A 27,496-nucleotide genomic window follows, 5' to 3' on the forward strand; every position below is an offset into this window, starting at 1 on the left:
AGACCAGTGCTCCCTCAACAACGGAGGCTGCAGCCACAACTGCACGGTGGCGCCCGGAGAGGGAATCGTGTGCTCCTGTCCCCTGGGCATGGAGCTGGGTGCTGACAACAAGACCTGCCAGATCCAGAGCTACTGTGCCAAGCACCTCAAGTGCAGCCAGAAGTGCGAGCAGGACAAGTACAATGTCAAGTGCTCCTGCTACGAGGGGTGGATGCTGGAGCCTGATGGAGAGAGCTGCCGCAGCCTGGGCAAGTTCTGCTGAAGGGCAGAGCCCCAAGGGGAGCCAAAGCTGAGCCCATCCTGCAGCCCCCAGCCCCATATTTCCCTTGGGGGCAGGGAGAGCTGGGGGAATAACCTGGGATTGTTTCAGACCTGCAGCCCCCAGCCCCATATTTCCCTTGGGGGCAGGGAGAGCTGGGGGAATAACCTGGGATTGTTCCAGACCTGCAGCTCCCAGCCCCATATTTCCCTTGGGGGCAGGGAGAGCTGGGGGAATAACCTGGCAGGGATTGTTCCAGACCTTGGCATCCTTTGCAAGGTTTCCAAAACCCTGGGTGTGTTTTGGGGGGCACCAGGGACTGGAAGCAGCCCCCCAGCTGCCTCAGGGGCAGTTTGTCCTCTCGTGGAGCTGGGGGTTGTGCTGATGGACGTGGCTGGGTGATGGTGGGATTTGTGCTGGCAGGGGCTGAGTGCACTGTCCCCTGCCTTGTTGCTGACCCTTCCCTGCTTCCCCCAGACCCTTTTAAGCCATTCATCATCTTCTCCAACCGCCACGAGATCCGGCGCATCGACCTGCACCGAGGGGATTACAGCGTGCTGGTGCCCGGGCTGCGCAACACCATCGCCCTGGACTTCCACCTCAACCAGAGCTCCCTGTACTGGACTGATGTGGTGGAGGACAAGATCTACAGGGGAAAGCTGCTGGAGAATGGGGGTGAGGAGCCTTGGGTTGGGGGAGCTGGGGCTTGGAAGGAAAGCAGGGGTGCAGGCCTGGGGTCAGTGATTCTGTGGGGTGTGATGCAGCAGCTGATAGTGATATCAGCCCTTGGGCCTGATAGTGATCCCTGCATGGTGATGCAGCAGCTGATAGTGATATCAGCCCTTGGCCCTGATAGTGATCTTGTTCTGCTCTCATTATGCAGTAGTTAATTAGCATTCCCAGCACTTCCCTGCTGGTAATTGCAGCCCAGCAGCTGGGCACAGAGAGGACACCCTCCCCAGCAGTGCTGCTCCCTCAGGAGCCCAGTGGCAGGAGTAGGGATGGGGGCTGAGCCCTTTGGGATCTGGATTATGGATGGATGCTGAGCCCTTTGAGGGGCTTTGAGGTCTGGACTGTGGATGGGACCTGAATCCTTTGGGGTCTGGGACATGGATGGGGCTGAGCTCTTTGGGGTTTGGACTATGGATGGATGCTGAGCCCTTTAGGGTCTGGATTATGGATTGGGAGTGCTGATCTCTTTGGGGCCTGGGACGTGGATGGATGCTGAGCCCTTTGGGATCAGAATTATGGATAGGGGATGCTGAGCCCTCTGGGGTCTGGGCTATGGATGGGGGACTGAGCCCTTTGGGATCTAGACTATGGATGGATGCTGAGCCCTTTAGGATCTGACCATGAATGGATGCTGAACCCTTTGGGGGGCTTTGAGGTCTGAACTGTGGATGGGGGTGCTGAGCTCTTTGGGATCTGGAGTATGGATGGATGCTGAGCCCTTTAGGGTCAGGATTATGGATAGAAGGTGCTGATCTCTTTTGTATCTGGCCATAGATAGGGGGTGCTGAGCCCTTTGAGGTCTGACCATGGATTGGGTGTGCTGAGCTCTTTGGGGTCTGACCATGGTTAGGGTGCACTGACCTCTTTGGGGTTTGGACCATGTACAGGTGGTTCAGGCCCTGTTTGGGGAGGATACATCCCCCCACAATCAACCCCAGCTGAGCTGGGTGGAGCTGTTGTGGATATGGGGGTGATGGTTCTGTGCAGGCTGGGGAAGGGGCACCACCCTGAGCCCTCACCTTGTGCCCCACAGCCCTGACCAGCTTCGAGGTGGTCATACAGTACGGCCTGGCCACCCCTGAGGGACTGGCCGTGGACTGGATCGCTGGCAACATCTACTGGGTGGAGAGCAACCTGGACCAGATCGAGGTGGCCAAGCTGGATGGCACCATGAGGACCACGCTGCTGGCCGGGGACATCGAGCACCCCCGCGCCATCGCCCTGGACCCTCGCTACGGGTGAGCCAGGAGGGGACAGTGCCCACCAGGATATTGGAATTAATCCCAATAGAGCTGGATGGGACGTGCCTGGGCTTGCCCAGCCCTTGCTGCTTGACCAAGGGTGGGAGCTGTGGTGGTTTCACCTCAGAGGCACCTTTGGCTGGCTGGATATTGCAGCAAAAGTGAGGGTGCCACCTCAGGATCCTGACTGATCCAGCCCCAGGATGGAGCTGCCTCACGTTGGGTGCCAATATATTGGAATTAAATACCAATATTGCCAAATGGGACGTGCCTGGGCTCGTCTGGCCCTTGCTGCTTGACCAAAGGCAGCAGCTGTGGTGGTTTCACCCCAGAGACACCTTTGGCTGGCTGGATATTGCAGCTGGGTGCTTGGGAGAAGTCCAGGCTTGCAGGAGCTCAGGTTTACCTCTGGTGGAGAAGCTTCAAGGTGATGGTGAAGGAAAAGGAGTTGGTTCTGATGGAGGGTTTGGATCCAGAGCTTTATTCTGGCCTCTGAGTCCAGCAACAGCTCCAACAGAACTCCCTGACCCCGTGGTTGCTGCTCCTTTTAACCCTGGGGAGAGGGGCAGGGAAAGGGTAGGGGGCCACCAACCAGGTAAGGGGGGGGAAGTCTCAGGGGACAAAGGACACCTGGATGGCCCAATGTCCCCCCAGGGCTGAGAGGCATCTTTTGAACTTCACCAATCACACGACACGGACAGCACCCAGCAGGGGCAAGGGAGGGGAAAGGAGAGGCGTTTGGCACACCTGGGGAAAGAACTGGGATGGACAGGCTGTTACATCACACCACAACACCGGGACACGCTGGCACCTGTGAGATTGTGTTGGGGGGTGAGGCCACGGGCTCCTGTCCTTGCTCACAGCCTCTCCTCCTGGCAGGATCCTGTTCTGGACAGACTGGGATGCCAGCCTGCCCCGCATCGAGGCCGCCTCCATGAGCGGCCAGGGCCGACGCACCATCCACAAGGAGACAGGCTCAGGGGGATGGCCCAACGGGCTCACTGTGGACTACCTGGAGAAGAGGATCCTCTGGATTGATGCCAGGTAGAACCAGCACACCTCAGTGTCTCTCCCAGTGTGGATCTTCGCCTGGTTCCAGCATTGTGCTGGGCTGGGAGAGAGAAGCCTTCATGCTGTGGGGCTTCTCTCTTTTGGATCTGACCATGGATGGGGAGTGCTGAGCTCTTTAGGGTCTGACCATGGACAGAGGGTGCTGAGCTCTTTAGGGTCTGACCATGGATGGGGAGTGCTGAGCTCTTTAGGGTCTGACCATGGACAGAGGGTGCTGAGCTCTTTAGGGTCTGACCATGGATAGGGGGTGCTGAGCAATTTGGGGTCTGACCATGGATAGGGGGTGCTGAGCTCTTTAGGGTCTGACCATGGATAGGGGGTGCTGAGCTCTTTGGGGTCTGACCATGGATAGGGGGGCGTTTGTGTCTCCAACACGTGCCAGCCCTGGCTCTGGGTGTTCTCCTCTGTGGATCCTGGTGTAAATCAGCAGGATTAGACCTTAGACCCTGCTGGTTGTTGCTGTTGGGTTCAAGACCCTGTGGTGCCCCCTCCTCAGCTCCCTCACCCTCATCTCCCCCCGGCACAGGTCGGACGCCATCTACTCAGCCCTGTATGATGGGACTGGGCACATCGAGGTGCTGAGGGGACACGAGTACCTGTCCCACCCCTTTGCTGTCACCCTCTATGGGGGGGAGGTCTACTGGACCGACTGGCGCACCAACACCTTGGCCAAGGCCAACAAATGGACGGGGCACAACGTGACCGTGGTGCAGAGGACCAACACTCAGCCCTTTGACCTGCAGGTGTATCACCCCTCCCGGCAGCCCCTGGGTGAGGCTGGGGGTGTGCAGGTGGGGGGACAGGGCGGGGGGACAACAAGAGGTGGCATTGGTGCTTGGTCTAAGCGCACCAACCCTTGGATGGGCTTAGACCAAGTGCCAGGTGGATGCTGCTCTCATCCCTGTGGCTGCCCCTTTGCCCCATCAGGTGATGCTTGATGGGGCAGGCAGGGTCTGGGGGGGCTGCAGCCCTTGGGGACTCCTGGGAGTGTGTCCCCAAGGCTGGGATCTTGCTGAGTGCTGTCCCCTTTGCAGCTCCTAATCCCTGTGAAGCCAACGGGGGCAAAGGGCCGTGTTCCCACCTCTGCCTCATCAACTACAACCGCACCCTGTCCTGTGCCTGCCCCCACCTCATGAAGCTGGACAAGGACAACACCACCTGCTATGGTAGGGGTCTGATGGGGAGCTGGCAGGGGGGATGAGGGGGTGCTCTGGAGCTGAGATCCCATCTCTGCCCTTTTCTTCTTCCAGAGTTTAAGAAGTTCCTGCTGTACGCGCGGCAGATGGAGATCCGGGGCGTGGACATTGACAACCCCTACTACAATTACATCATCTCCTTCACCGTGCCTGACATTGACAACGTCACCGTGGTGGACTACGACGCTCTGGAGCAGCGCATTTACTGGTCAGATGTCCGTACCCAGACCATCAAGAGAGCCTTCATCAATGGCACCGGAGTGGAGACTGTCGTGTCTGCAGGTTGGTGTGGAGGGAATGGGACTCCCAGCCCTCCAAAGCCTTCAGCTCCTTGGGATTTGCCCTTCCTCTTCATCTGAGCATCATCCCAGCCCTGACCAGCTCCAATCTTCATTTCCTTGCAGACCTGCCCAACGCTCACGGCCTCTCCGTGGATTGGGTTTCCAGAAACCTCTTCTGGACCAGCTACGACGCCAACAAGAAGCAGATCAACGTGGCCAGGCTGGATGGCTCCTTCAAGAACGCCGTGATCCAAGGGCTGGACAAGCCTCATTGCCTGGTGGTGCACCCACTCCGGGGGTGAGTCTGGTGGGATGTGGTGCTGATGGGAAGGAGGTGTGTGTGTGCAGGCACAGGTGTGTGTGATGGTGCACACCTGTGATGGGGGAGAGAACCCAGAGGGGCTGTCCTTGTGTGTCAGTGTGTAGGAGCAGTGTCACAGGAGATGAGGGGTTGCTGTGTGTCTGTACACGCGTGTGCAAAGGGGAGCAGGCTGTGATAAGTGTGCGCCCACCAGTGTGTGCCAATCCAGGTGTGCACAAAGCTTTGGCAACCCCCAAACCCCCTCCTGGGTGGGGACAAGGGGCTGTGGGGCTGCCCAGGCTGTGCCATGAGCAGGTGAGGGGCTCTGCAAGGCTGGGAGGGTGCAGGGGGCTGCTGGCACCTTGGCCCCTTGCCCATTGTCCCCTGGTCCCTTGCAGGAAGCTGTACTGGACAGATGGGGACAACATCAGTGTGGCCAACATGGATGGCAGCAACCGCACGCTCCTCTTCACCAACCAGAAGGGACCTGTTGGTATGGACCCCCCCATGGCCCCCAGGATCCCCCACCTCGCCTTGCTGTCCTGCAGAGCCTCAAGTCCCCACTCTGGCTCCTTGGGGGGTGGCAGCTGTCCTGTGCTGGGTCACCTTGACCTGAGCTGCCTGCTCTCTCCATCCCATCCCATGCCATGGATCCCATCCCATGGATCCCATGGATCCCATCCCATGGATCCCATCCCATGGATCCCATCCCATCCCATGGATCCCATCCCATCCCATGGATCCCATCCCATGGATCCCATCCCATGGATCCCATGCCATGCCATGCCATGGATCCCATGCCATGCCATGGATCCCATGGATCCCATCCCATGGATCCCATCCCATCCCATAAATCCCATCCCATGGATCCCATGCCATCCCATGGATCCCATCCCATGGATCCCATCCCATGGATCCCATCCCATGGATCCCATCCCATCCCATAAATCCCATCCCATGGATCCCATCCCATCCCATGGATCCCATCCCATGGATCCCATCCCATCAATCCCATAAATTCCATAAATCCTATCCTATCCCATCCCATCAATCCCATCCCATCATCACCTCCCGATCTGTCATGGTCCCTGCATGCCACCAGCCTGGTGACATTCCCATCCTTTCCAGGCCTGGCCATCGACTACCCAGAGAGCAAACTGTACTGGATCAGCTCTGGCAACGGCACCATCAACAGGTGTGACCTGGATGGCAGCAACCTGGAGGTGATCGAGTCCCTGAGGAGCCAGCTGAGCAAGGCCACCGCCCTGGCCATCATGGGTGAGGAGGGACACCATTCCCTGTCTCCTGCCCCTTCCCAAACTCTCCTGCCCACCTCAGCTGATGGGGAATGCTGCCCACACGCTCCTGCTTTGTCCCCACCACAGGGGACAAGCTGTGGTGGGCTGACCAGGCCTCGGAGAGGATGGGCACCTGCAACAAGAAGGACGGCACGGAGGTGACGGTGCTGCGCAACAGCACCACGCTGGTGATGCACATGAAGGTGTACGATGAGAGCATCCAGCAAGGTCAGCGTGGGCTCCTGGGGCAGAGACCCCATGCAGAGACCCCCAAGGAGCTGCTCAGCCCCTCCGTGGTGGCTCCATCCCTTGGAGCCCCTTGGAGCCCTTGACAGCTGGCCCAAGCCTTGCCCTTGCCCTCATGCCAAGCCTGTGCTGGCTGCTCTCTCCCATCCCATGGATCCCATCCCATGGATCCCATCGCATCCCATCCCATGGATCCCATAAATCCCATGGATCCCATTGCATCCCATCCCATGGATCCCATCGCATCCCATCCCATGGATCCCATAAATCCCATGGATCCCATTGCATCCCATCCCATGGATCCCATTGCATCCCATCCCATGGATCCCATCCCATCCCATGAATCCCATCCCATGGATCCCATCCCATCCCATCCCATCCCATCCCTGGCTGGTGCAGGGCACTCACACCTCGTATGGGTGCTGCCCCAGCTGTCCCAGCCTTGGTGGGTGCATCCTTGCCCCCTGTAGCCCCTCACCCCCTTTTCTGTGCCACAGCTGGGACCAACCCCTGCAGCCAAAACAACGGGGACTGCTCGCAGCTGTGCCTCCCCACCTCGGAGAGCTCCCGCTCCTGCATGTGCACTGCAGGCTACAGCCTCAAGAGTGGGCAGCAGTCCTGTGAAGGTGTGTGCTTGTCCCTGTCCCCTCCCTGAACCACCCTGTGGCCACCCCAACCATGCCTGTGGTCACCCCAGCTGGTGACCCCCTCGTTCTGGCTGCTCATGGGCTCCTCCCCAATGTCACTGCATGGCACCAGAGGGACACTGGGGGGCTTGGCGGGCTCAGGTGGCAGCAAGACCCCCTTGCATGGGCTGTCCCTGATGAGCGTGGGGCCACCGAGGGTGGCATTGGTGGAGGGGAGTGGGGCAGGACAGTCTCAAGCCACGTCAGGGAAGGGATAGGTTGGATATTAGGAGGAAATTTTTCCACCAAAAGAATAATAAAGCACTGGAATGCTCTTCCCAGGGAGGTGGTGGAATCACCATCTCTGGATGTGTTTAAGAAAAGCCTGGACATGGCACTTGGTGTTGTAGTCTAGTTGAGGTGTTAGGGCACAGGTTGGACTCGATGATCTTAGAGGTCTCTTCCAACCTCATTATTCTGTGATTCTGTGATTGATTCTGGGATTCTGGGATTGATTCTGGGATTGATTCTGGGATTGATTCTGTGATTGATTCTGTGATTCTGGGATTGATTCTGTGATTGATTCTGGGATTCTGGGATTGATTCTGGGATTCTGTGACCCTCCCAGGGAGAGGTGGCACCCTGGCTGTGGGCAGCAGGTTGGGCTCACTGGGAGCAGAGCCAGGCACATCCCTCACTCTGCAGATCTCCCATGCCCACTGTGTTCTCTGCCATCCCCTCGGGCACTGCCAGGGCCTCTCTCAAAGGCTGTTTGTGTGCAAAATGTTCCGGGTGGTTTCGGGGGGGGGGGGTTGGCAGAGCTCTGCACCATCTGGGTCAGGGCAGGGGCTGAATAACAAGTGCTGCCCTGACCCAGATGCACTGTGGAGCCTTTGCCAAGGGGGTGCTGGGTGGTGGGAAGGGGATTCACTTGTGCACCCCTGGAGCAGGGCAGGACCAGGACTGTTCCAGGCCTTGCTGGGTCTGCAGAACCCTGCCAGGCTCATGCTCCTCTCCTGTCACAGTTTTCCATGGTGGAGGGACAGCCTGTGGGTTTTGGGATGTGTCTGACTGTCCCTGCACCTGTGCTGCAGGTGTTGGCTCCTTCCTGCTGTACTCAGTGCACGAGGGCATCCGGGGCATCCCCCTGGACCCCAATGACAAGTCCGACGCTCTGGTGCCGGTGTCGGGGACCTCCCTGGCTGTGGGAATCGACTTCCATGCAGGTGATGCAGGGCTAGGGACAGGACAGGGGATGGAGGGCATGAGGGGGCCATCACCATCACCCTCGTGGCACCCTTTGCCCTGAAATGCCCCCTCGGCAGCGCTGGGTGTGGGAGGATTTCAGGGCTCCAGGACGGAGGTTTTTACCATTCTGGAGTGACCAGAGGTGGTCACTGACTCGTCCCCTCGTGCCTCCTTGTCCCTGTCTCAGAGAATGACACGATTTACTGGGTGGACATGGGCCTGAGCACCATCAGCCGAGCCAAGAGGGACCAGACGTGGCGTGAGGACGTGGTGACCAACGGCATTGGTCGTGTGGAGGGCATCGCTGTGGACTGGATTGCAGGTGGGGATGGGGCTCTGGGGACAGGGGCAGGGGGGACAGTGGGGCTTTTGTGGGGGTTCACCGTCCCCTTTTGCAGGAAACATCTACTGGACGGACCAGGGCTTTGATGTCATTGAGGTGGCCAGGCTGAACGGGTCCTTCCGCTACGTGGTCATCTCGCAGGGGCTGGACAAGCCACGGGCCATCACAGTCCATCCAGAGAAGGGGTGAGACACTGCCCCAAACAGGGGCTTCACCTGTGGGGTGGGCACAGGGTGAGACCCCCAGCACCTCCCAGCAGAGCCGTGTGTGTGCACACAGCAGGGAAGGACTCGCAGGTCTCCTGCCACACCAAGGAGTCCAAACCCTGGATTTATTCCTCCTTTCACTGATGGGCTGAACTCCCTGGGAGCCCCTTGGGACCTGGTGGGTGTCAGCACCTCAGAAAATCCAAGTGGAGCCTCCTTAGTGGCTTCAGCTGTGGGCAGAGCCTGAGGGAGAGCAGAGGTGTTTGGCTGTGGGGAGGGATGGAGATGCAGCGCATGCGATGTCTGTGGGTGGGCAGGGTCTGGACTGAAACCCCAGTGTTGGGGGGATGAATGGGGTGGTGTCTGTCCTTTACTCAAAGGCCCAATGCTGCTGCTGGTGACAGACCTCTGGTGACATCCCTGCTGTCCCCTCAGGTACCTGTTCTGGACAGAGTGGGGGCAGTACCCCCGCATCGAGCGCTCGCGCCTGGACGGCACCGAGAGGATGGTGCTGGTCAACGTCAGCATCAGCTGGCCCAACGGGATTTCTGTGGACTACGAGGTACAGTTGGCATCTGGGAGGATGGCACCAGTCCCCAGGGTCCCTGGATGGTCCCTGGATGGTCCCTGGATGGCACCAGTCCCCAGGGTTCTGTGGCCATGTCCTGCTGCTGGGGACATGCTTGCCCTTCCTTGGGGCTCCAGAGTCTCAGGAGGGTTGTCCAAGGTGCTGTGAACCCCAGGACATCCTGCCAGAGGTGCAGAGGGTGGTGCTGCCCCCACACCAGCTGAGATGTTGTCTCAACCCTGCAGGATGGGAAGCTGTACTGGTGTGATGCCCGGACAGACAAAATCGAACGGATTGACCTGGAGACGGGCGAGAACAGGGAGGTTGTCCTGTCCAGCAACAACATGGACATGTTCTCCGTGTCGGTCTTTGAGGAGTACATTTACTGGAGTGATAGGTGAGGTGCTGGGGGGCTGGGGGCTCTGTGGAGGGCGGGGGGAGCCGGTGGGAAGGTGGGGAAGGGTCCTTGGTGACCCTGTCCTCCTTCAGGACCCACGCCAACGGCTCCATCAAAAGAGGAAACAAGGACAACGCCACCGAGTCAGTGTCCCTGAGGACTGGGATTGGTGTGCAGCTCAAGGACATCAAAGTCTTCAACCGGGCCCGGCAGAAGGGTAGGTCTGAGCATGGGGAGCTCTTCATTTCTCGGTCTTGAGGTTGTTTATTGTGTCTTATCTATAAAAGATTTTTTCCTGCCCTGCCAAGGTCCGTCCAGCAGGAGAGTTTCAGGCGCTCTGCCTGCCCCCGGGGCGGTGTTAGGTCTTTATACTAAAAATTCTGTGTACAATATTTACAATTACTTTCCAGTACCTATCACCTATGTTAGACAGTTTGTCTCTACTCTAAACCAATCCCAAAGTGCCAACATCACAGCAGAAGATGGAGGCCAAGAAACAGAAGGAGAAAGGCTGGACATGCCCAGATTCCTCCATCTTGCCTCCTGAACCCCCATTCTAAATCCCCAAAATTCTACATTTTCACCCAGTGATTAATTCACTCTCATTCTACTCAAACTCTTGTGGCTTGTAACTCCTCACACAAAGCTGGGAATTGTTTCCAGCCCTTGGGGTGGTGTTAGTTTTTTTTATGCTAAAATCTACAAAATATTTACAATAATTTTCCAACACCTATCACCTGTGTTAGACAGTGAGTTTCTACTCTAAACCACCCCAAAAGTGCCACCATCTCAGCAGAAGATGGAGGCCAAGAAACAGAAGGAGAAAGGCTGGACACACTCAGATTCCTCCATCTTGCCTCCTGAACCCCCATACCAAAAACCCCAAAATCTACTTTTCCCACCCCATGATAACTTCACTATTATTCCACCTAAACTGTTGTGGCTTGCTGATCTCCATATAAGGTTGGTAATTTGCTCCATGGGTCATAATCAAACCCAGACAGGTGTTTTGGGCTCTGTGCCAGGGCTCCTGAGCCCCCTGGGCAGGGGTCCTGGCCATCCTGGACAGCCAGAGGGATGTTCTGGGTCCTGACACCTCACATAATCCTGTCTTGGTTTGGGAAGCCAGGTGTCTGCTAAGGAAGGCAGGAGCCTCCCCTGAAATGGAGAATGTAAACCATCCTCACCCTTCTGAATTGCTATAAATTTGAAATTAAGGGGCTCTCAAGCAAAAAAATATGAGAGCAGGAAATAACAGTTCTTTAATAGGGAAAAGAAAAAAAAATAAAGGATAAAATAAACAATGCAGTGCACTAGAACAACACTGCCAGAGTCAGAACCCAACCTGACACCCGGTGGGTCAGGGTGTTGGTGTCAGTCCCATTGGAATTGTGGCTGCAGCCCTCCTGCAGTGTCAGGGGTGGTTCTGCTGGAGCAAGGGGGATCTGTAGAGAAGGATGGATTCTGCCTCTGGAGATCCAGGGGAAGGAGAGGCCGCTGCTGTTCCTCTGGGGAATCCAGTGGAGAAAGCTGTGCTGGTGTCTCAAAAAGCTCTGGATTCTATCTGGGCAGCAATGCTTGGCTCCTCCCTCTGGGCTCACATCTCCCCATGGGATGTTATAGTTCTTATCAGCCATGCAGTGACATTCAAGAGCTGTTATCTGTCACAGACATCTTTTATGGAAAATCCTTTCCTTAGGATTTTTCCTTCTGAGAAGCTGAGAGGCCTCAGGGACAAAATGTAAACATTGATTATCTGCTGCTGTGGAATGCAACAGGTGCATCTGTGATTGGCCCATGTTGGTTGTTTGTAATTAATGGCCAGTCACAGTGAGCTGGCTTGGACAGAGAGCCCGAGCCACAAACCTTTGTTATCATTCTTTGCTATTCTATTCTTAGCCAGCCTTCTGATGAAATCCTTTCTTCTATTCTTTTAGTATAGTTTTAGTGTAATATATATTATAAAATAATAAATCAAGCCTTCTGAGACATGGAGTCAGATCCTCGTCTCTTCCCTCATCCTAAAACCCCCGTGAACACCATCACAGTTACCAGCAGATGCCCTCTCCTGAGGGGAGGAGCGAACGCGGTCACTCAAAGAGAGAGATAAAGCAAACTGCCCACTTGACCAAAGATCACCTGCCGTACAGGTGCTAACAGAAAACATCTCGCATTGCAAATTTTCAACTTTCAATTTTCAAATTTCAAATCCCCACCATGTCCCTCCCCCCGCCAGGCACCAACATCTGTGCCCAGAACAACGGGGGCTGCCAGCAGCTGTGCCTGTTCCGCGGCGGCGGGCAGAGGACGTGCGCCTGCGCCCACGGGATGCTCTCGGAGGACGGCGTCAGCTGCCGCGACTACGACGGGTACCTGCTCTACTCAGAGCGCACCATCCTCAAGAGCATCCACCTGTCGGACGAGAACAACCTCAACGCGCCCATCAAACCCTTCGAGGACGCGGAGCACATGAAGAACGTCATCGCCCTGGCCTTCGACTACCGCTACGGCTCCAAGGGCAGCAACCGCATCTTCTACAGCGACATCCACTTCGGGAACATCCAGCAGATCAACGATGACGGCACGGGGCGCAAGACCATCGTGGAGAGTGAGTTCCCTGGGGTTCTCTGTTGGAATTTTACCAATATGGCTGGGCAGGACGTGCCTGAGCTTGTCTGGCCCTTGCTGCTTGACCAAAAGGTGGCAACTGTGGTGTTTTCACCCCAGAAACACTTTTGGCTGGCTGGGTGTGTGGTGTTTTCACCCCAGAGACACTTTTGGCTGGCTGGGTGTGTGGTGTTTCACCCCAGAGACACTTTTGGCTGGCTGGATGTGTGGTGTTTCACCCCACTTTTGGCTGGCTGGATGTGTGGTGTTTTCACCCCAGAGACAATTTTGTCTGGCTGGATCACCTCAGAGACACTCTTGGCCGGCTGGATGTGTGGTGTTTCACCCCAGAGACACCTTTTTAAAATACTTTATTTTTTTTACTTTTGACTGTAAAAATTAAATACTTCTTTTAGTTGTACACCAGGCTCAGGGCTGGCTGTGACCTTTGCTGTCCCCACAGACGTGGGCTCAGTGGAGGGGCTGGCTTACCACCGTGGCTGGGACACCCTGTACTGGACCAGCTACACCACGTCCACCATCACCCGGCACACCGTGGACCAGAGCAGGCTGGGGGCCTTTGAGAGGGAGACTGTGATCACCATGTCAGGGGATGACCACCCCCGAGCCTTCGTGCTGGATGAGTGCCAGAAGTGAGTGACCCCTGAGGGTGCAGCCAGCATCCCCAGGGATCCTTGTGGTGGTGGGGAGGGAGCTCTGGATCCCAGCACAGGAGCCCCAAGGAGGAAAGACCCTGTAGCCCCCTCCCCAAGCAGCTCCAGACCCTCTGTTCCATCCCCATCCAGCTGGCTCATTCACCCCCTTCCCATTGGTTTTATGTGGGAATGTTGTCCCCTGCATCCCCCAGTCCCTGGAAGCCCCCCAGCCATGGAGGGATGGGCTGAGCCAGCCTGGATGTGGCTGAGCTGGGGCTCCAAAGGTGTTTTGTGTCCCTCCCAGAGCCCTTATCCCATCCCCAACCATGGGATGCCACATTTCCCAGCTGGTTGCAGCAGCCTCATTCACCCCCTTCCCACTGGTTTTCCGTGGGAATGTTGTCCCATGCATCCCCCAGCCATGGAGGGATGGGCTGAGCCAGCCTGGATGTGGCTGAGCTGGGGCTCCAAAGGGGTTTTGTGTCTCTTCCCCTCCCAGCCTGATGTTCTGGACCAACTGGAACGAGCAGCACCCCAGCATCATGCGGGCCACCCTCTCTGGTGCCAACGTCCTCATCATCATCGACCAGGACATACGGACGCCCAACGGGCTGGCCATCGACCACAAGGCTGAGAAGATTTACTTCTCTGATGCCACCCTGGACAAGATTGAGCGCTGCGAATACGATGGCTCCCATCGCCACGTGAGTCTGAGGACAGGGAGATGGGGAGGAGGGTGTCCAAACTGGGGCTGGAGTGTGGGCAGAGGGAAGCAGAGATGTTCCTGGGGCTGGGGAGGTCACTCTGAGTTTGGGGGGCTCTGGGGCTGCACCCCACAGTGGGTTCCTCCTGCTCCCACTTGGGCTGTGTCCCTGAGAAGTGAGGACTTGGCTTCCAGCTGCATCAGAGGAGGTTCAGGTTGGACACGAGAAGGAATTTCTGAACGTTGGAAGGGGCTGCCCAGGTTGGTGGTGGAGTCACCATCCCTGGAAGTGTCCAAGGAAATGCTGGACTGAGGCAGGGAGTCCAGGTTGGACACGAGAAGGAATTTCTGAACGTTGGAAGGGGCTGCCCAGGTTGGTGGTGGAGTCACCATCCCTGGAAGTGTCCGAGGAACTGCTGGACGTGGCACTGAGTGCTCTGGAGGGGGTCAGTCACAGGTTGGACTTGATCTTGGGAGATCTTTTCCCACCTCAAGGTTTCTGTGAAGTGTCCTAGGACAGGTTGGATGGAGCTTGGAGCAACCCTGGAAGGTGTATCCACCCATGTGGGAACGAGATGAGTTTTAAGGGATGAGTTGACCCTTTCCAACCCAACTCACGCCACGATTCTGTGCCTGGCAGGTGATCCTGAAGTCAGAGCCCGTGCACCCCTTTGGCCTGGCCGTGTATGGGGATTACATCTTCTGGACAGACTGGGTGCGCCGGGCCGTGCAGCGCGCCAACAAATACGTGGGCACCGACATGAAGCTGCTGAGAGTGGACATCCCCCAGCAGCCCATGGGCATCATCGCCGTGGCCAACGACACCGACAGCTGTGAGCACCCTCTGGGGTCCCTGCAGTGTCCCTGATCTCTGCTCCTCAGCCTGGCAGCAGGTTTAGGGAAGGGGAACCCATCCCAACGTCCTTCCTGGGACTTCAGGAATCCATCCCACCATCCTTCATTGGCTCTTTGGGAATCCATCCCACTGTCCATCATGGCCTTTTGGGAATCCATCCCACCATCCTTCATGGCCTTTTGGGAATCCATCCCTCTGTCCTTCATTGGCTCTTTGGGAACCCATCCCACCATCCTTCATGGTCCTTTGGGAACCCATCCCATTGTCCTTCCTGGCTCTTCAGGAATCCATCCCAGTGCCCTTCATGGCCTTTTAGGAATCCATCCCTCTGTCCTTCATTGGCTCTTTGGGAATCCATCCCACCCTCCTTCCTGTCCTTTGGGAACCCATCCCACCATCCTTCCTGGCTCTTCAGGAATCAATCCCACTGTCCTTCTTGGTCTTTTGGGAAGCCATCCCACCATCCTTTCATGGCTCTTTAGGAAGCCATCTCTCTGTCCATTCTGGCCCTTTGGGAATCATCCCACTGTCCTTCCCAACTTGTTGTTGTCCCCTCATGACTCTCACACCAGAGCTGTCCATCCCCAAACCCAGTACAGGCTGAAGACAAAGAGGATTTGCCCTGTCCCTGCTCTTCCCTTGTAAAATCTGGGGCGACCAGGTTCCTCCAGCCCCCTACACCCTCCATAGCCCCATGGGAAGACCCTGGGGAGGGATCCCACAGCAGGGAGGAGGAGGAGCAGGGGCTGCTGTGTCCATCCCTGGTGTGACCAGTGTCCCTCTGTCCTAGGTGAGCTGTCCCCATGCCGGGTGAACAATGGTGGCTGCCAGGACCTGTGCCTGCTCACCCCCAAGGGCCACGTCAACTGCTCCTGCCGTGGGGAGCGCGTCCTGCAGGAGGATTTCACCTGCAAAGGTGAAGGGGGGTGGAAGGGGCTGAGGAAAGGAAGGGGTGAGGCTGATCTCAGCCTGGCAGAGCTGACATTGCCGTGCTCTTTCCAGCTGTGAATTCCACCTGCAACGTGCACGAGGAGTTTGAGTGCGGCAACGGCGAATGCATCGACTTCAGCCGCACCTGTGATGGCGTTGTGAACTGCAAGGACAAGTCGGACGAGAAGCAGTCCTACTGCAGTAAGGTTCCTCCTCTTGCTGCCTTGCTCACCCACACACACACCCCAGCACCCCCAGACGTCCTCCCCGAGCTGCCAGCTCCACTCAGAGAGTCACAGAATGGTTTGGGTTGGAAGGGAAGAAAATCAGGGGCTTCACCTTCAAGCAGCCAAAGACACGAGGCAGGTGCCTCCACACAGCTTTGCAAGGTCTGCTCCTTGTTAATTAGTCTTGGAACCTCCTCCAATTTGCTATTAAATCTTAAAGAGGATGGAGGAAAAAACTTAAGAGGATGGAAGGCAAAAACTTAAGAGGATGGACGGCAGGATTCACAGCACTGCAGTAAATCAATCCTTTTTCCTATGCTCAAGGTCATGGAATCATGGAACAGTTTGGGTTGGGAGGGACCTTAAAGCTCATCCCATTTCACCCCCCTGCTGTGGGTAGGGACACTTTCCACTAGCCCAGCCACATCCAACCTGCTCCAAGCCACATCCAACCTGGCCTTGGACTCAGAGAGTTCAGTGGAACAGTTTGGGTTGGAGGGGAACAAAATCAGGAGCTTCACCTTCAGGGCAACCAAGCACACAAGGGAGGTACCTCCATAGAGCTTTGCGAGGTCTGCTCCTTGTTAATTAGTCTTGGAACCTCTTCCAATTTGCCATTAAATCTTAAAAAGGATGGAAGCAAAAACTTTAGAGGATGGAAGGCAAAACCTTAGGAGGATGGAAGGCAGGATTCACTAGTAAATCAATCCTTTTTCCTGTGTTAAAGATCATGGAATCATGGAACAGTTTGGGTTGGGAGGGACCTTAAAGCTCATCTCATTTCACTCAGGGACACCTTCCACTAGCCCAGCCACATCCAACCTGCTCCAAGGCACATCCAGCCTGGCCTTGGACATTGCCAGGGTTGCTCAGCAAAGGGCACCAAGACTCCAGAGTGTCCTTCCACCTCTCAGCTCCCCACGGTCTCTCCTGCCCTCCCAGAACTGCGCCCTTTAAGGTTTCCAGACCTTTCCCAATGTTTTGGGACCTGCTGGAACCCTGGAGCTGAGCCTGTGGGGTCTGCAGCACCCTCAAACACCAGCCCTCACCCCTCTGCACGAGGGAATATGTTCCCTAATCCTTCTCCCTCTGCTGGAAGCTCCCCAAGGATCTGAGAGGGAATAGGTTCCCTGATCTTTCTCTGTGGTTTCTTCCTCTGCTGGAAGCTCCCCAAAGATCTGATACCCTCAGGGGCGCCTGCCCTCCTTCTCCTCACCTTCTCCTCTTCCTCCTCCTCCTCTTCCTCCCCGGCAGGCAGCCGCAAGTGCAAGAAGGGCTTCCTGCACTGCATGAACGGGCGCTGTGTCGCCAGCCGCTACTGGTGCGACGGCGTGGACAACTGCGGGGACAACTCGGACGAGGTGCCCTGCAACAGTGAGTGTCTGCCTGGCCCCCATCCAGCCTCTGGCAGCTGCCTGGGACAGGGGACAGCAGCTTCAGGAAGGAGTTACTGTCAGCTTGACAGGAGCAGAGCAGAGCCAGGGCTTAACGGAGAGTCAAGGTCAAGCTTGTGCTGGTTTGTAAAGCTCACGGTGACAGCTGAGAGGAAAAGCTCCTGGGTATGGGCGTGCAGCACTCAGAGCTTCCCAGAGAGAGTGGTTTGACAGCCAGGGGTGTAATGTCACTGCTCCTCATGGCTCCCAGGCTTTCCCTTGGGGGGCTGCAGGGTGGGTCTGCTCGGTTCCAAAGTGACAGGGGCAGTCAGGAGCTCCTCAGAGTCCTGTCCAGCTCTGCTTGTGCCAGGCAGGGTCTGGGAGCACTCTGAGCATCCCAGAGCTGTGTGGGCAGTGGGTGGGGGTGTGGGTGTGCATGTGGGGACCCTCCCTCATGGATTATGGGGGTTTCTCCCCCCCCCGGCAGAAACCAGCTGTGCTGCCACCGAGTTCCGCTGCCGGGACGGGACCTGCATTGGGAATTCCAGCCGCTGCAACCAGTTCATTGACTGCGAGGATGCATCTGATGAAATGAACTGCAGTGAGTGCCCAGCTGCTGCCCCTGGCCCCTCCTCAGCTCTGGGGATGCTCCTGCTCTCGGTGCTGGCAGCAGGGAGCTGGGATTTGGGATTTGGGCTTGGTTGGGGAAGGAGGGAGGAGGGTCCTGCTCCTGTCCTGGGATGGGCAGCCCCAGCCCATCCCTTCAGCCCCTCTGTGCCATGCTCAGCACCCCAAAACCTGTTGGACCCCTGCAGTTCTGGGGGTGTGTGGGGCACATCTGGGGGTGTGTGGGGCACATCTGGGGGTGTGTGGGGCACATCTGGGGGCGTGTGGTGGGCTCTGGCAGCAGGGCAGGGCTCAGTGCCAGACCAGGGGGCTTCTGCCGTGATTCCTGCTGTGTCACTGGAGCTCCTGCTGTGATTCCTCTCAGCTGCCACCGACTGCAGCAGCTACTTCAAGCTGGGGGTGAAGGGCACCACGTTCCAGAAGTGTGAGCACACGTCCCTGTGCTATGCCCCCAGCTGGGTGTGTGACGGTGCCAACGACTGCGGCGATTTCTCAGACGAGCGCAACTGCCCCGGTGAGAGCAGGAGGGCAGAGGGGGCTCTGGGGGGCAGGGATGCCCCTTTTGGGGTCTGCTTGGGCTGTGGAGGCTTGGTTTGCCCACTGGGACTGTTGTCCTCTGTCCGTGTGGCTCCTGCACGGATGGTGCTGCAAGGATGTGGGAGCTGCAGGGGGATTTTGGAGAGGAATCCTTCGGGTCTGGGCTGGGGGGAAGGCAGGACGTGGCCGTGCTGTCGTCCTCACTGATGTTTCCATCACAAAGTAGGTGGGAGGAAGCCCAAATGTCCATCCAACTACTTTGCCTGCCCGAGTGGGAGGTGCATCCCCATGACCTGGACCTGTGACAAGGAGGATGACTGCGAGAACGGCGAAGATGAGACCCAGTGCAGTGAGCGGCAGGGTGGGGACACTCAGGATTTGGGCTGGGCTACAGGGTGGTGCTGGAGGGTGGGCAGGACCCTCTTCTCTCCCTGACATCCATTTGCCAAGGACAGACCCCAGATTCTTCCCCTTCTGTGGTTTTACTCCACACTTTTGGGCTTTTAGCTGTGATCAGTGTAAATGTCCTTGTGTGCTGGTTTGCTCAGCACATGCACAAATGTCTGTGGCCCTTTTGAATGGGATTGGTTATGGCTCCCTTCAGCCGCATTTTTAGTTCTAACCTCCTGAAACAAGCCCCAAACAGAGCTCAGGAGCTGGGGATCTTCCTCAGGTCCACACCAGTGAGTCCCACTCCATCCCTGTGGGACCACAAGCAGTACCCCCAGCACTCCCCATGGCTCCTGGAGCCTGGCTGGCCCAGCCTGGCCATGCTCTGCTGGTGTCTCCTCCCCTTATCACCTCTCTCTGACCCCCATCTCCTCGTCTTCTCCTCCTCCAGACAAGTTCTGCTACCCTGTGCAGTTCGAGTGCAACAACCACCGCTGCATCTCCAAGCTCTGGGTGTGTGATGGGGCTGATGACTGTGGGGATGGCTCTGACGAGGACAGTCGCTGCCGTGAGTCTGCTCCAGCCTTTCTTCCCCATCTCCGTCCCTTCCTGCTCCAGCACCACCTTCCTGCATCGGTGTTCCTGCCTCTGCCCATCCCTTCTCCCACCAGTGGGCTCAGTGTTTCTGTACCTGCTGGGGCTCCAGCAGTGGGGTGATGGGGCTCCATCCTTATTGGAATTAATCCCAATAGAGCTGGATGGAACGTGCCTGGGTTTGTCCAGCCCTTGCTGCTTGACCAGAGGCAGCAGCTGTGGTGGTTTCTCCTCAGAGACACCTTTGGCTGGCTGGATATTGCAGCTGGGTGCTTGGGACAAGTCCAGGCTTGCAGGAGCTCAGGTTTACCTCTGGCAGAGGGGCTTTAAGGTGATGGTGAAGGAAAGGAGTCGGTTCTGCTTCAGGTTTTGGATCCAGAGCTTTATTCTGGCCTCTGAATCCAGCACCAGCTCCAACAGAACTCCCTGACCCCTTTTAACCCCAGGGAGAGGGGCAGGGAAGGGGCAGGGAGCCACCAACCAGGTAAGCGGGGGAATTCTCAGGGGACAAAGGACACCTGGATGGCCCAATGTCCCTCCAGGGCTGAGAGGCATCTTTTGAACTTCACCAATCACACGAGGCCCTTTCTGGAATGCCAAGACTGACGGACAGCACCCAGCAGGGCAAGGGAGGGGAAGGGAGAGGTTAAAACAGAATATTACATTGCACCACAACACATCCTGCTCTTTCCTTCCCCAGGGCTCACCACCTGCAGCTCAGGATCCTTCCAGTGCCCTGGCACCTACGTGTGCGTGCCGGAGCGCTGGCTGTGCGACGGGGACAAGGACTGTGCTGATGGGGCTGATGAGACCCTCGCTGCTGGCTGCTGTGAGTGCCTGGGGCTGGGGGAGGCTGGGGGAGGCTGGGGGCTGGCGGTGACTGTGCCCCTTTGCAGTGTACAACAACACCTGTGACGAGAGGGAGTTCATGTGTGGGAACCGGCAGTGCATCCCCAAGCACTTCGTCTGTGACCACGATGACGACTGCGGTGATGGCTCCGATGAGTCCCCGGAATGTGGTGGGTGTCTGTGGGACCCTGCGTGGGGACTGACCCTGCTGGGTCCTCATGGGCTTTGGGACAATGCCCTGGGAGGGGCTTCATCACCCTGGAGGGGTTTGGTGAGAGGGAACCCAGAGAGGGAATCCAGAGAGATCCAAACCTACTGAGAGATCCAGACCCACAGAGATTCAAACCCACAGAAGCATCCAGACCCACAGAGGGATCCAAACCCACCAAGAGATCCAAACCCACAGGGATATCCAGACCCACCCAGAGAGATCCAGACCCACAGAAAGATCCAAACCCACCCTGAGAGATCCAAACCCACCCTGAGAGATCCAAACCCATACTGAGAGATCCAGACCCACAGAGAGATCCAGACCCACCCAGAAATCCAAACTCCACCGAGATCCAGACCCACAGAGAGATTCAAATCCACCGAGAGATCCAGACTCACAGAGATCCAAACCTAGTGAGAGAGATTCAAATCCCAGAGGGATTCAAACCCCAGAGAGGTCCAGACCCACAGAGAGATCCAGACCCACAGAGAGATCCAAACCCACACAGAGATCCAAACCCAGAGAGATCCAAACCAACAGATTCAAACCCACAGAGAGATCCAAATCCACACAGAGAGATCCAAACCCACAGAGATCCAAACCAACAGATTCAAACCCACAGAGGGATCCAAACCCACACAGAGATTCAAACCCCAGCGAGATCCAAACCCATAGAGAGATTCAAACCCACAGAGAGACTTAAACCCACTGAAAGATCCAAAGCCACAGAGAGATCCAAACCCACAGGGAGTTCCATATGTGTGCAGGGCAGCCCTGTCCCAGGCCAGCTGCTCTGTGTTGTCCCCATCACTCCCAGCAGCTCAGGAAGCTTTGCCTCCACGCTGCCTCCCCCTCTCTCTGAGTGTCCCCACGGTGCCTCTGGGAGGCTGAGGAGGGTGGGCTGCTGGCTGAGCCCCTCACCCTCCCCCAGAATATCCCACCTGTGGCCCCCACGAGTTCCGCTGCCAGAACGGCCGCTGCCTCAGCAACCGGCAGTGGGAATGCGACGGCGAGTTCGACTGCCACGACCACTCGGATGAGGCACCCAAAAACCCACGCTGCAGCAGCCCAGGTACCTCTGGGGTCATGCTGGGCTTCTGGGGGGGGATAGTGGAATCCCAGCCACCCACCCCACTGATCACTGCCACCTCCTCTCTGCAGAAAACAAGTGCAACGACTCCTTCTTCCTCTGCAAGAACGGGAATTGCATCTCGGAGGCGCTGCTCTGCGACAACAACAACGACTGCGCCGACGGCTCTGACGAGCTCAACTGCTTCATCAACGAGTGCCTCAACAAGAAGCTGAGTGGCTGCTCCCAGGAGTGTGAGGACCTCAAGATTGGGTACAAGGTAGGGGGACACGGGGTGGGGGTGCTGGCTGCAGAGATTGTGGAATTACAGAATGCCCTGAGTTGGAAGGGACCCACAAAGTCCAACTCCTGCTCCTGCACAGGAGATTTCAGCAATCTCACTCTGTGCCTGAGAGTTGTCCAAATTCTCCTGGGGCTGTGCCAGCCAGCAGTGTCTGATCACCCTCTGGGGGAAGAACCTTTTCCTGATATCCAGCCTAAACCTCCCCTGGCACAGCTGCTGCTGTTCCCTCTCCCTCTCCTCCTCCTCCTCCACAGGTTGTGTCTGTCCTGTGCCAGGAGATTTCAGCAATCTCACTTTGTGCCTGAGAGTTGTCCAAATTCTCCTAGGGCTGTGCCAGCCAGCAGTGTCTGACCACCTTCTGGGGGAAGAACCTTTTCCTGATATCCAACCTAAACCTCCCCTAGCACAGCTCCTGCTGTTCCCTCTCCTCCTCCTCCGCGGGTTGTGTCTGTCCTGTGCCAGCTGGGCCAGGGACGTGACACTGGCTCTTCAAGCACTGTTTGTGCATCTCAGCTGTCCTTGCTGACTCTGCATGTCCCATGGTGACACTTGTCACCTCCCAGCACCTGCCACCTCCTCCCTTGGAGGTGTCTGACAGCTCTGGGTTGCTCCTGCAGTGCAGATGCCGTCCCGGCTTCCGGCTGAAGGACGATGGGAAGACGTGCATCGACATCGACGAGTGCTCCACCACCTACCCCTGCAGCCAGAAATGCATCAACACCCTGGGCAGCTACAAGTGCCTCTGCACTGAGGGCTACAAGCTCAGACCTGACGACCCCACCAGCTGCAAGGCTGTCACAGGTGAGAGCCAGGTGTGGGCGCAGAGCTCAGGAGGTTCCTGGTGACCGTGGGATGCTCCTGGTGCTGGAGATGGAGGGTGAAGTGGCTGCCCCCCGCTCATGAGGGAGGGGTGGCAGGTCTGCAGGGCTCTGCCCACATCCCAGCAGTGCTCCTCTGCCACTTTTCTGTGACCGTGGTCACAAGGGTTTTCAGGATGAAGAAGAGACGAGAATGTTGACTCCATGATCAGAAGGCTTGATTTATTATTTTATGATATATGTTACATTAAGACTATACTAAAAAGAAATAGAAAAGAAAAGGTTTCTTCAGAAGCTAGCTAAGCTAAGAATAGAAAAGAATGAATAACAAAGATCTGTGTCTCAGACAGAGAGCAAGAGCCAGCTCTGCCATGAGTGGTTCAGTGAATCCAAACACCCACAGGAGACCAATCACGGGTCTACCTGTTGCATTCCACAGCAGCAGATAACCATTGTTCACTTTTGGTTGCTGAAACTGCAGCTTCTTACAAGGAAAAATCCTAAGAAAGGATTTTTCATGAAAGATGTCTGCAACACTGTTCCCTCTTTCCCTGTGCAGATGAAGAGCCTTTCCTCATCTTCGCCAACCGCTACTATCTGAGGAAGCTCAACCTGGACGGCTCCAACTACACTCTGCTCAAGCAGGTGAGGGGTGAGTGGGAGCAGGAGGCACAGCAGCCCCATGTGGAGGGGATTTGGGGATGGAGCAAGCCCTGAAGGACACGGGAGCTGCCAGCTGAGGAGTTTGGGCTCCTGGCTTCCCAGGGGAATGGCAGATCCATCTAAATGTCAGGAGGTCACTGTGAGGCAGGGAGGCTGTGGGCTCTATAAACCCCCCTAGAGCCCATGGCAGCCACTGAGGCTGCTGCAACCTTTCTCCCTCCCTGCTCTCCAGGGGCTGAACAACGCTGTGGCTCTGGATTTCGACTACCGGGAGCAGATGATCTACTGGACAGATGTGACCACGCAGGGCAGCATGATCCGCCGCATGCACATCAACGGCAGCAACGTCCAGGTGGGGACTGTGGGGATCCACAGAATTAGAGGGAATTCACCCATGAGAGCATCCCCATGTCCCTGTGGTTGCAGCCCTGTCCCCCTTGTGCTCCCTGTCCCCTCTGTGTCCCTGTCCCCCACTGTGAGAATCTACAGAATCAGAGGGTTTTGGGGAAAGCTGCAAAAGGCAGGCCTCAGATGCAGCAGAACTGTGAGCAGAGCTAAAGCAGCAGCCATGAGATAGGACAGCAGAAAAATTATTTAAACTGTAGGGAAAGCAAAGGCAAATAGAACAATGGCCTGTGTATTAACCCTTGTCTGAATAGCTCTCTGAGCTGCAGAAAGTTTATCTAGCAAGATATTAGGAAAGTTAAAGCTTAATAATGGAGCTCTGTGCGTTGTGTTTTAGGGCTTACAAGCAGGTATTGTATTCCAAATAAGCAAGCATTGTTTAACCAAAGGTACCTGTGCTTATGGTGACTGGATAGAACTACTGTCAATGTGCTTTTGCTTTGTGTGATTGGTCAAGGAGCTCATAAAGTGAGTTGTAACATTAAGTTTTCTAGCCTGCTGCCTGGATTGTGAGCTGCTGGCATCTTCCCTTTGTGGTAATCATGTAATGAGACTGATGCTGAAAAGGCGCATTCTGCAGCAGCCCCGTCTCATTCATGTCTGTAAATAAACCCCCCTGCCAGCTTCAGGGACATGGGGCACCCCCTGGGGCATCCCTGGGCCTCACCCACCTCCTGCCCTGCTCTGGGGTCATCACTGGCCTTTGGGAGCCAGCCCCAGTTGCTGGGGGGTGTTTTGTAGCTCCACACCGAGCAGGGGTGGGCTCCACGCTGCCCTAAAATGTGGGTAAGGAAGGTTGGGGGAAGAGTCATGGAGTTTTCACAGAAGGGCGGATTTATTGATACAAATGACAGAAGTTTGGGTTGGATAATTAAACAGAAAGTGACTCATGAAGTGAGCATGATAAAAAATCAGGGGCTGGGGTTTAGTTGAGGCACCATTAAGGAGGGGGGGAAGCCCTCTTTCTTTAGCTTAAAAGGCAAATGCTGGTTCATAGCTTCTTAGTGATTAGGATGATATTAGAGAGGATCAGCTTTTGAATGGAATGATTTGGGGCAGAAGGGATCTTAAAGTTTATCCAGTTTCACTCCCCTGACGTGGGCAGGGACACCTTCCACTATCCCAGGCTGCTCCAAGCCCCATCCAGCCTGGCCTTGGACACTTCCAGGGAATCTGGGGCAGGCACAGCTTCTCTGGACAACCTCTGCCAGGGCCTCCCCACCCTCACAGGGATGAATTTCTTCCCAATATCCCATCTAACCCTGAGAAGGGAGTGATGAAGAAGACCTGGGCTGGGGAGGGGGGGGGATGATGTCTCAGAGATGAGAAGGTTTGGTTCTCTCTGCTCATCCCCATCACCTCTGGCTCCTCCTGGCAGGTCCTTCACCGCACTGGGCTCAGCAATCCTGATGGGCTGGCCGTGGACTGGGTGGGAGGAAACCTCTACTGGTGTGACAAGGGCCGTGACACCATCGAGGTGTCCAAGCTCAACGGGGCCTACCGCACCGTGCTGGTCAACTCGGGGCTGCGCGAGCCCCGCGCGCTCGTGGTGGACGTGCAGAACGGGTGAGAGCCTGGGCCACGTGGGGCTGCTGCTCTGCTCTGAGGTTTGGGGAAAGGGGCTGTGCTCATCTTGCTGCTGTCCCAGAGGTTGGGAGATGGGATCAAGCCTTCCCTCTTGGCCACTGGGGTGCTTTTCCCGACCCTGTGCCTGTGCACCTCTGTTTAGCACAGAGTCACGGATGGAATGGGCCTTAAAGACCATCCTGTTCCACCCCACCGCTATGGGCAGTCACCTTCCACTATCCCGGGCTGCTCCATGCCCCATCTAACCTTGGACACTTCCAGGGATGGAGCAGCAACAACTCTGGGCATCCTGTGCCAGGGATTCTCACAGGGAGAAATTTCTGCGGTTTCCAACTCAGCATCTCTTGTGTTTCACCCCCAGCTACCTCTACTGGACACAGACTGGGGTGACCACTCCCTGTGTACCCTGTGCCTGTGTACTGCCATTTATCACAGAGTCAGGGGGTGGTTTGGGACAGAAGGAACCCATCCCAAACCATCTCGTTCCACCCCATTGCTGTGGGCAGTCACCTTCCATTATCCCAGGTTGCTCCACGCCCTGAGGTTTGGGGAAAGGGGCAGTGGTCATCTTGCTGTAGTCCCAGAGGTTGGGAGATGGGATCAAGCCTTTCCTCTTGGCCTCTGGGACACCTGGTTGGTTTTCCCTACCCTGTGCCTGTGCACCTCCATTTATCACAGAGTCATGGGGTGGTTTGGGATGGAAGGGGCCTTAAAGACCATCTTGTTCCACCCCATTGCTGTGGGCAGTCACCTTCCACTACCCCAGGTTGCTCCATGCCCCATCCAACCTTGGACACTTCCAGGGATGGGGCAGCAACAACTCTGGGCACCCTGTGCCAGAACCTCACAGCCCTCAAGGGAGAAATTTCTGTGGTTTCCAACTCAGCATCTCTTGTGCTTCACCCCCAGCTACCTCTACTGGACAGACTGGGGTGACCACTCCCTGATCGGGAAGATCGGCATGGACGGCACCAACCGCAGCGTCATCGTGGACACCAAGATCACCTGGCCCAACGGGCTCACCCTCGACTACATCAACAGCAGGATCTACTGGGCTGATGCCCGGGAGGACTACATCGAGTTTGCCAGCCTGGATGGCTCCAACAGGCACACGGGTGAGAGCTCCATGGGTGCCAGCACACCCAGGCTCTCGGTCAGGTGTTAGAGTGAGAGCCAGCGCTGTTGGGGACAGTCCCCAGCTCTGGCCACTCCTCTGTGTCCATGGTGCTTCTTTGTGGGAGGGGAAGGTGGCTCAGCCCCTCTCTGAGTGCCTGCTCCTGAGCTCCATGGGTGCCAGCACACCCAGGCTCTCGGTCAGGTGTTGGAGTGAGAGCCAGCGCTGTTGGGGACAGTCCCCAGCTCTGGCCACTCCTCTGTGTCCTTGTGTGTGGGAGGGGAACGTGGCACTCACTGAGCACCCAGTCCTCTCTCAGTGCTGAGCTCCAGGGGTGCCAGCACATCCTGGGGAGGTCCAGGCTCTGGGAGTCAGCGCTGTTGGGGACAGTCCCCAGCTCTGGCCACTCCTCTGTGTCCTCTTTGCTGCTTCCTTGTGGGAGGGGAAGGTGGCTCAGCCCCTCTCTGAGTGCCTGCTCCCCTCACAGTGCTGAGCCAGGACATCCCTCACATCTTCGCGCTCACCCTCTTCGAGGATTTCATCTACTGGACCGACTGGGAGACCAAATCCATCAACAGAGCCCACAAGACAACAGGAGCCAACAAGACCCTGCTGATCAGCACCTTGCACAGGCCCATGGACATCCACATCTACCACCCCTACCGCCAGCCTGACGGTGAGCAACGTGGGAAATGGATTTGTAGACAATTCTCAAGGCCTGACAAAAGGCTCACACTGTATGCAAACCTTGAGATAAGAAATGCTGACTTGGAAATGCCATGGAATAGGACAGAGAGAGAGAAATGGAACTAGAAACAAGTTGCAAAGAGTGGCCTTGCAAATAAGACTGGATACTTTAGAGAAATAGAAGTGCAAATTCTCATTTTCATTTCTCACGGAGCACAGCTTGGGGGTGCTGGGGAACCACCTCAGGAAAGGGATGTGGGGGGATGCCAGGGAGCA

At 56.6% G+C, this 27,496-nt stretch overlaps 1 protein-coding gene across 5 annotated transcripts in view; it reads left to right on the forward strand.

The window, feature by feature from the left end:
* LRP1 (LDL receptor related protein 1) overlaps positions 1-27,496 on the forward strand; it is a 117,511-nt gene that overhangs the window by 65,894 nt on the left and 24,121 nt on the right. For 2 of the 5 annotated variants that reach the window (XM_066567613.1, XM_066567617.1), the window contains exons 23-61: positions 3-248; positions 737-934; positions 2,025-2,229; positions 3,112-3,276; positions 3,830-4,074; positions 4,338-4,469; positions 4,554-4,781; positions 4,904-5,078; positions 5,480-5,574; positions 6,210-6,359; positions 6,467-6,607; positions 7,123-7,251; positions 8,346-8,477; positions 8,687-8,821; positions 8,898-9,027; positions 9,484-9,610; positions 9,862-10,013; positions 10,106-10,230; positions 12,250-12,621; positions 13,084-13,273; positions 13,776-13,980; positions 14,620-14,812; positions 15,626-15,751; positions 15,838-15,966; positions 17,247-17,366; positions 17,853-17,966; positions 18,357-18,506; positions 18,753-18,890; positions 19,371-19,487; positions 20,214-20,342; positions 20,410-20,532; positions 21,505-21,645; positions 21,735-21,922; positions 22,564-22,747; positions 23,324-23,409; positions 23,660-23,779; positions 25,211-25,398; positions 26,329-26,534; positions 27,021-27,209. In XM_066567613.1, coding sequence (XP_066423710.1) covers positions 3-248; positions 737-934; positions 2,025-2,229; positions 3,112-3,276; positions 3,830-4,074; positions 4,338-4,469; positions 4,554-4,781; positions 4,904-5,078; positions 5,480-5,574; positions 6,210-6,359; positions 6,467-6,607; positions 7,123-7,251; positions 8,346-8,477; positions 8,687-8,821; positions 8,898-9,027; positions 9,484-9,610; positions 9,862-10,013; positions 10,106-10,230; positions 12,250-12,621; positions 13,084-13,273; positions 13,776-13,980; positions 14,620-14,812; positions 15,626-15,751; positions 15,838-15,966; positions 17,247-17,366; positions 17,853-17,966; positions 18,357-18,506; positions 18,753-18,890; positions 19,371-19,487; positions 20,214-20,342; positions 20,410-20,532; positions 21,505-21,645; positions 21,735-21,922; positions 22,564-22,747; positions 23,324-23,409; positions 23,660-23,779; positions 25,211-25,398; positions 26,329-26,534; positions 27,021-27,209 — 6,318 coding nt within the window. The remainder of the gene's footprint in view (positions 1-2; positions 249-736; positions 935-2,024; positions 2,230-3,111; positions 3,277-3,829; positions 4,075-4,337; positions 4,470-4,553; positions 4,782-4,903; positions 5,079-5,479; positions 5,575-6,209; positions 6,360-6,466; positions 6,608-7,122; positions 7,252-8,345; positions 8,478-8,686; positions 8,822-8,897; positions 9,028-9,483; positions 9,611-9,861; positions 10,014-10,105; positions 10,231-12,249; positions 12,622-13,083; positions 13,274-13,775; positions 13,981-14,619; positions 14,813-15,625; positions 15,752-15,837; positions 15,967-17,246; positions 17,367-17,852; positions 17,967-18,356; positions 18,507-18,752; positions 18,891-19,370; positions 19,488-20,213; positions 20,343-20,409; positions 20,533-21,504; positions 21,646-21,734; positions 21,923-22,563; positions 22,748-23,323; positions 23,410-23,659; positions 23,780-25,210; positions 25,399-26,328; positions 26,535-27,020; positions 27,210-27,496) is intronic. The other 3 variants (XM_066567615.1, XM_066567614.1, XM_066567616.1) reach the window with 3 other exon arrangements.

This window comes from Molothrus aeneus, chromosome 30, assembly GCF_037042795.1.
Source record: "Molothrus aeneus isolate 106 chromosome 30, BPBGC_Maene_1.0, whole genome shotgun sequence".
Classification (NCBI taxonomy): domain Eukaryota; kingdom Metazoa; phylum Chordata; class Aves; order Passeriformes; family Icteridae; genus Molothrus; species Molothrus aeneus.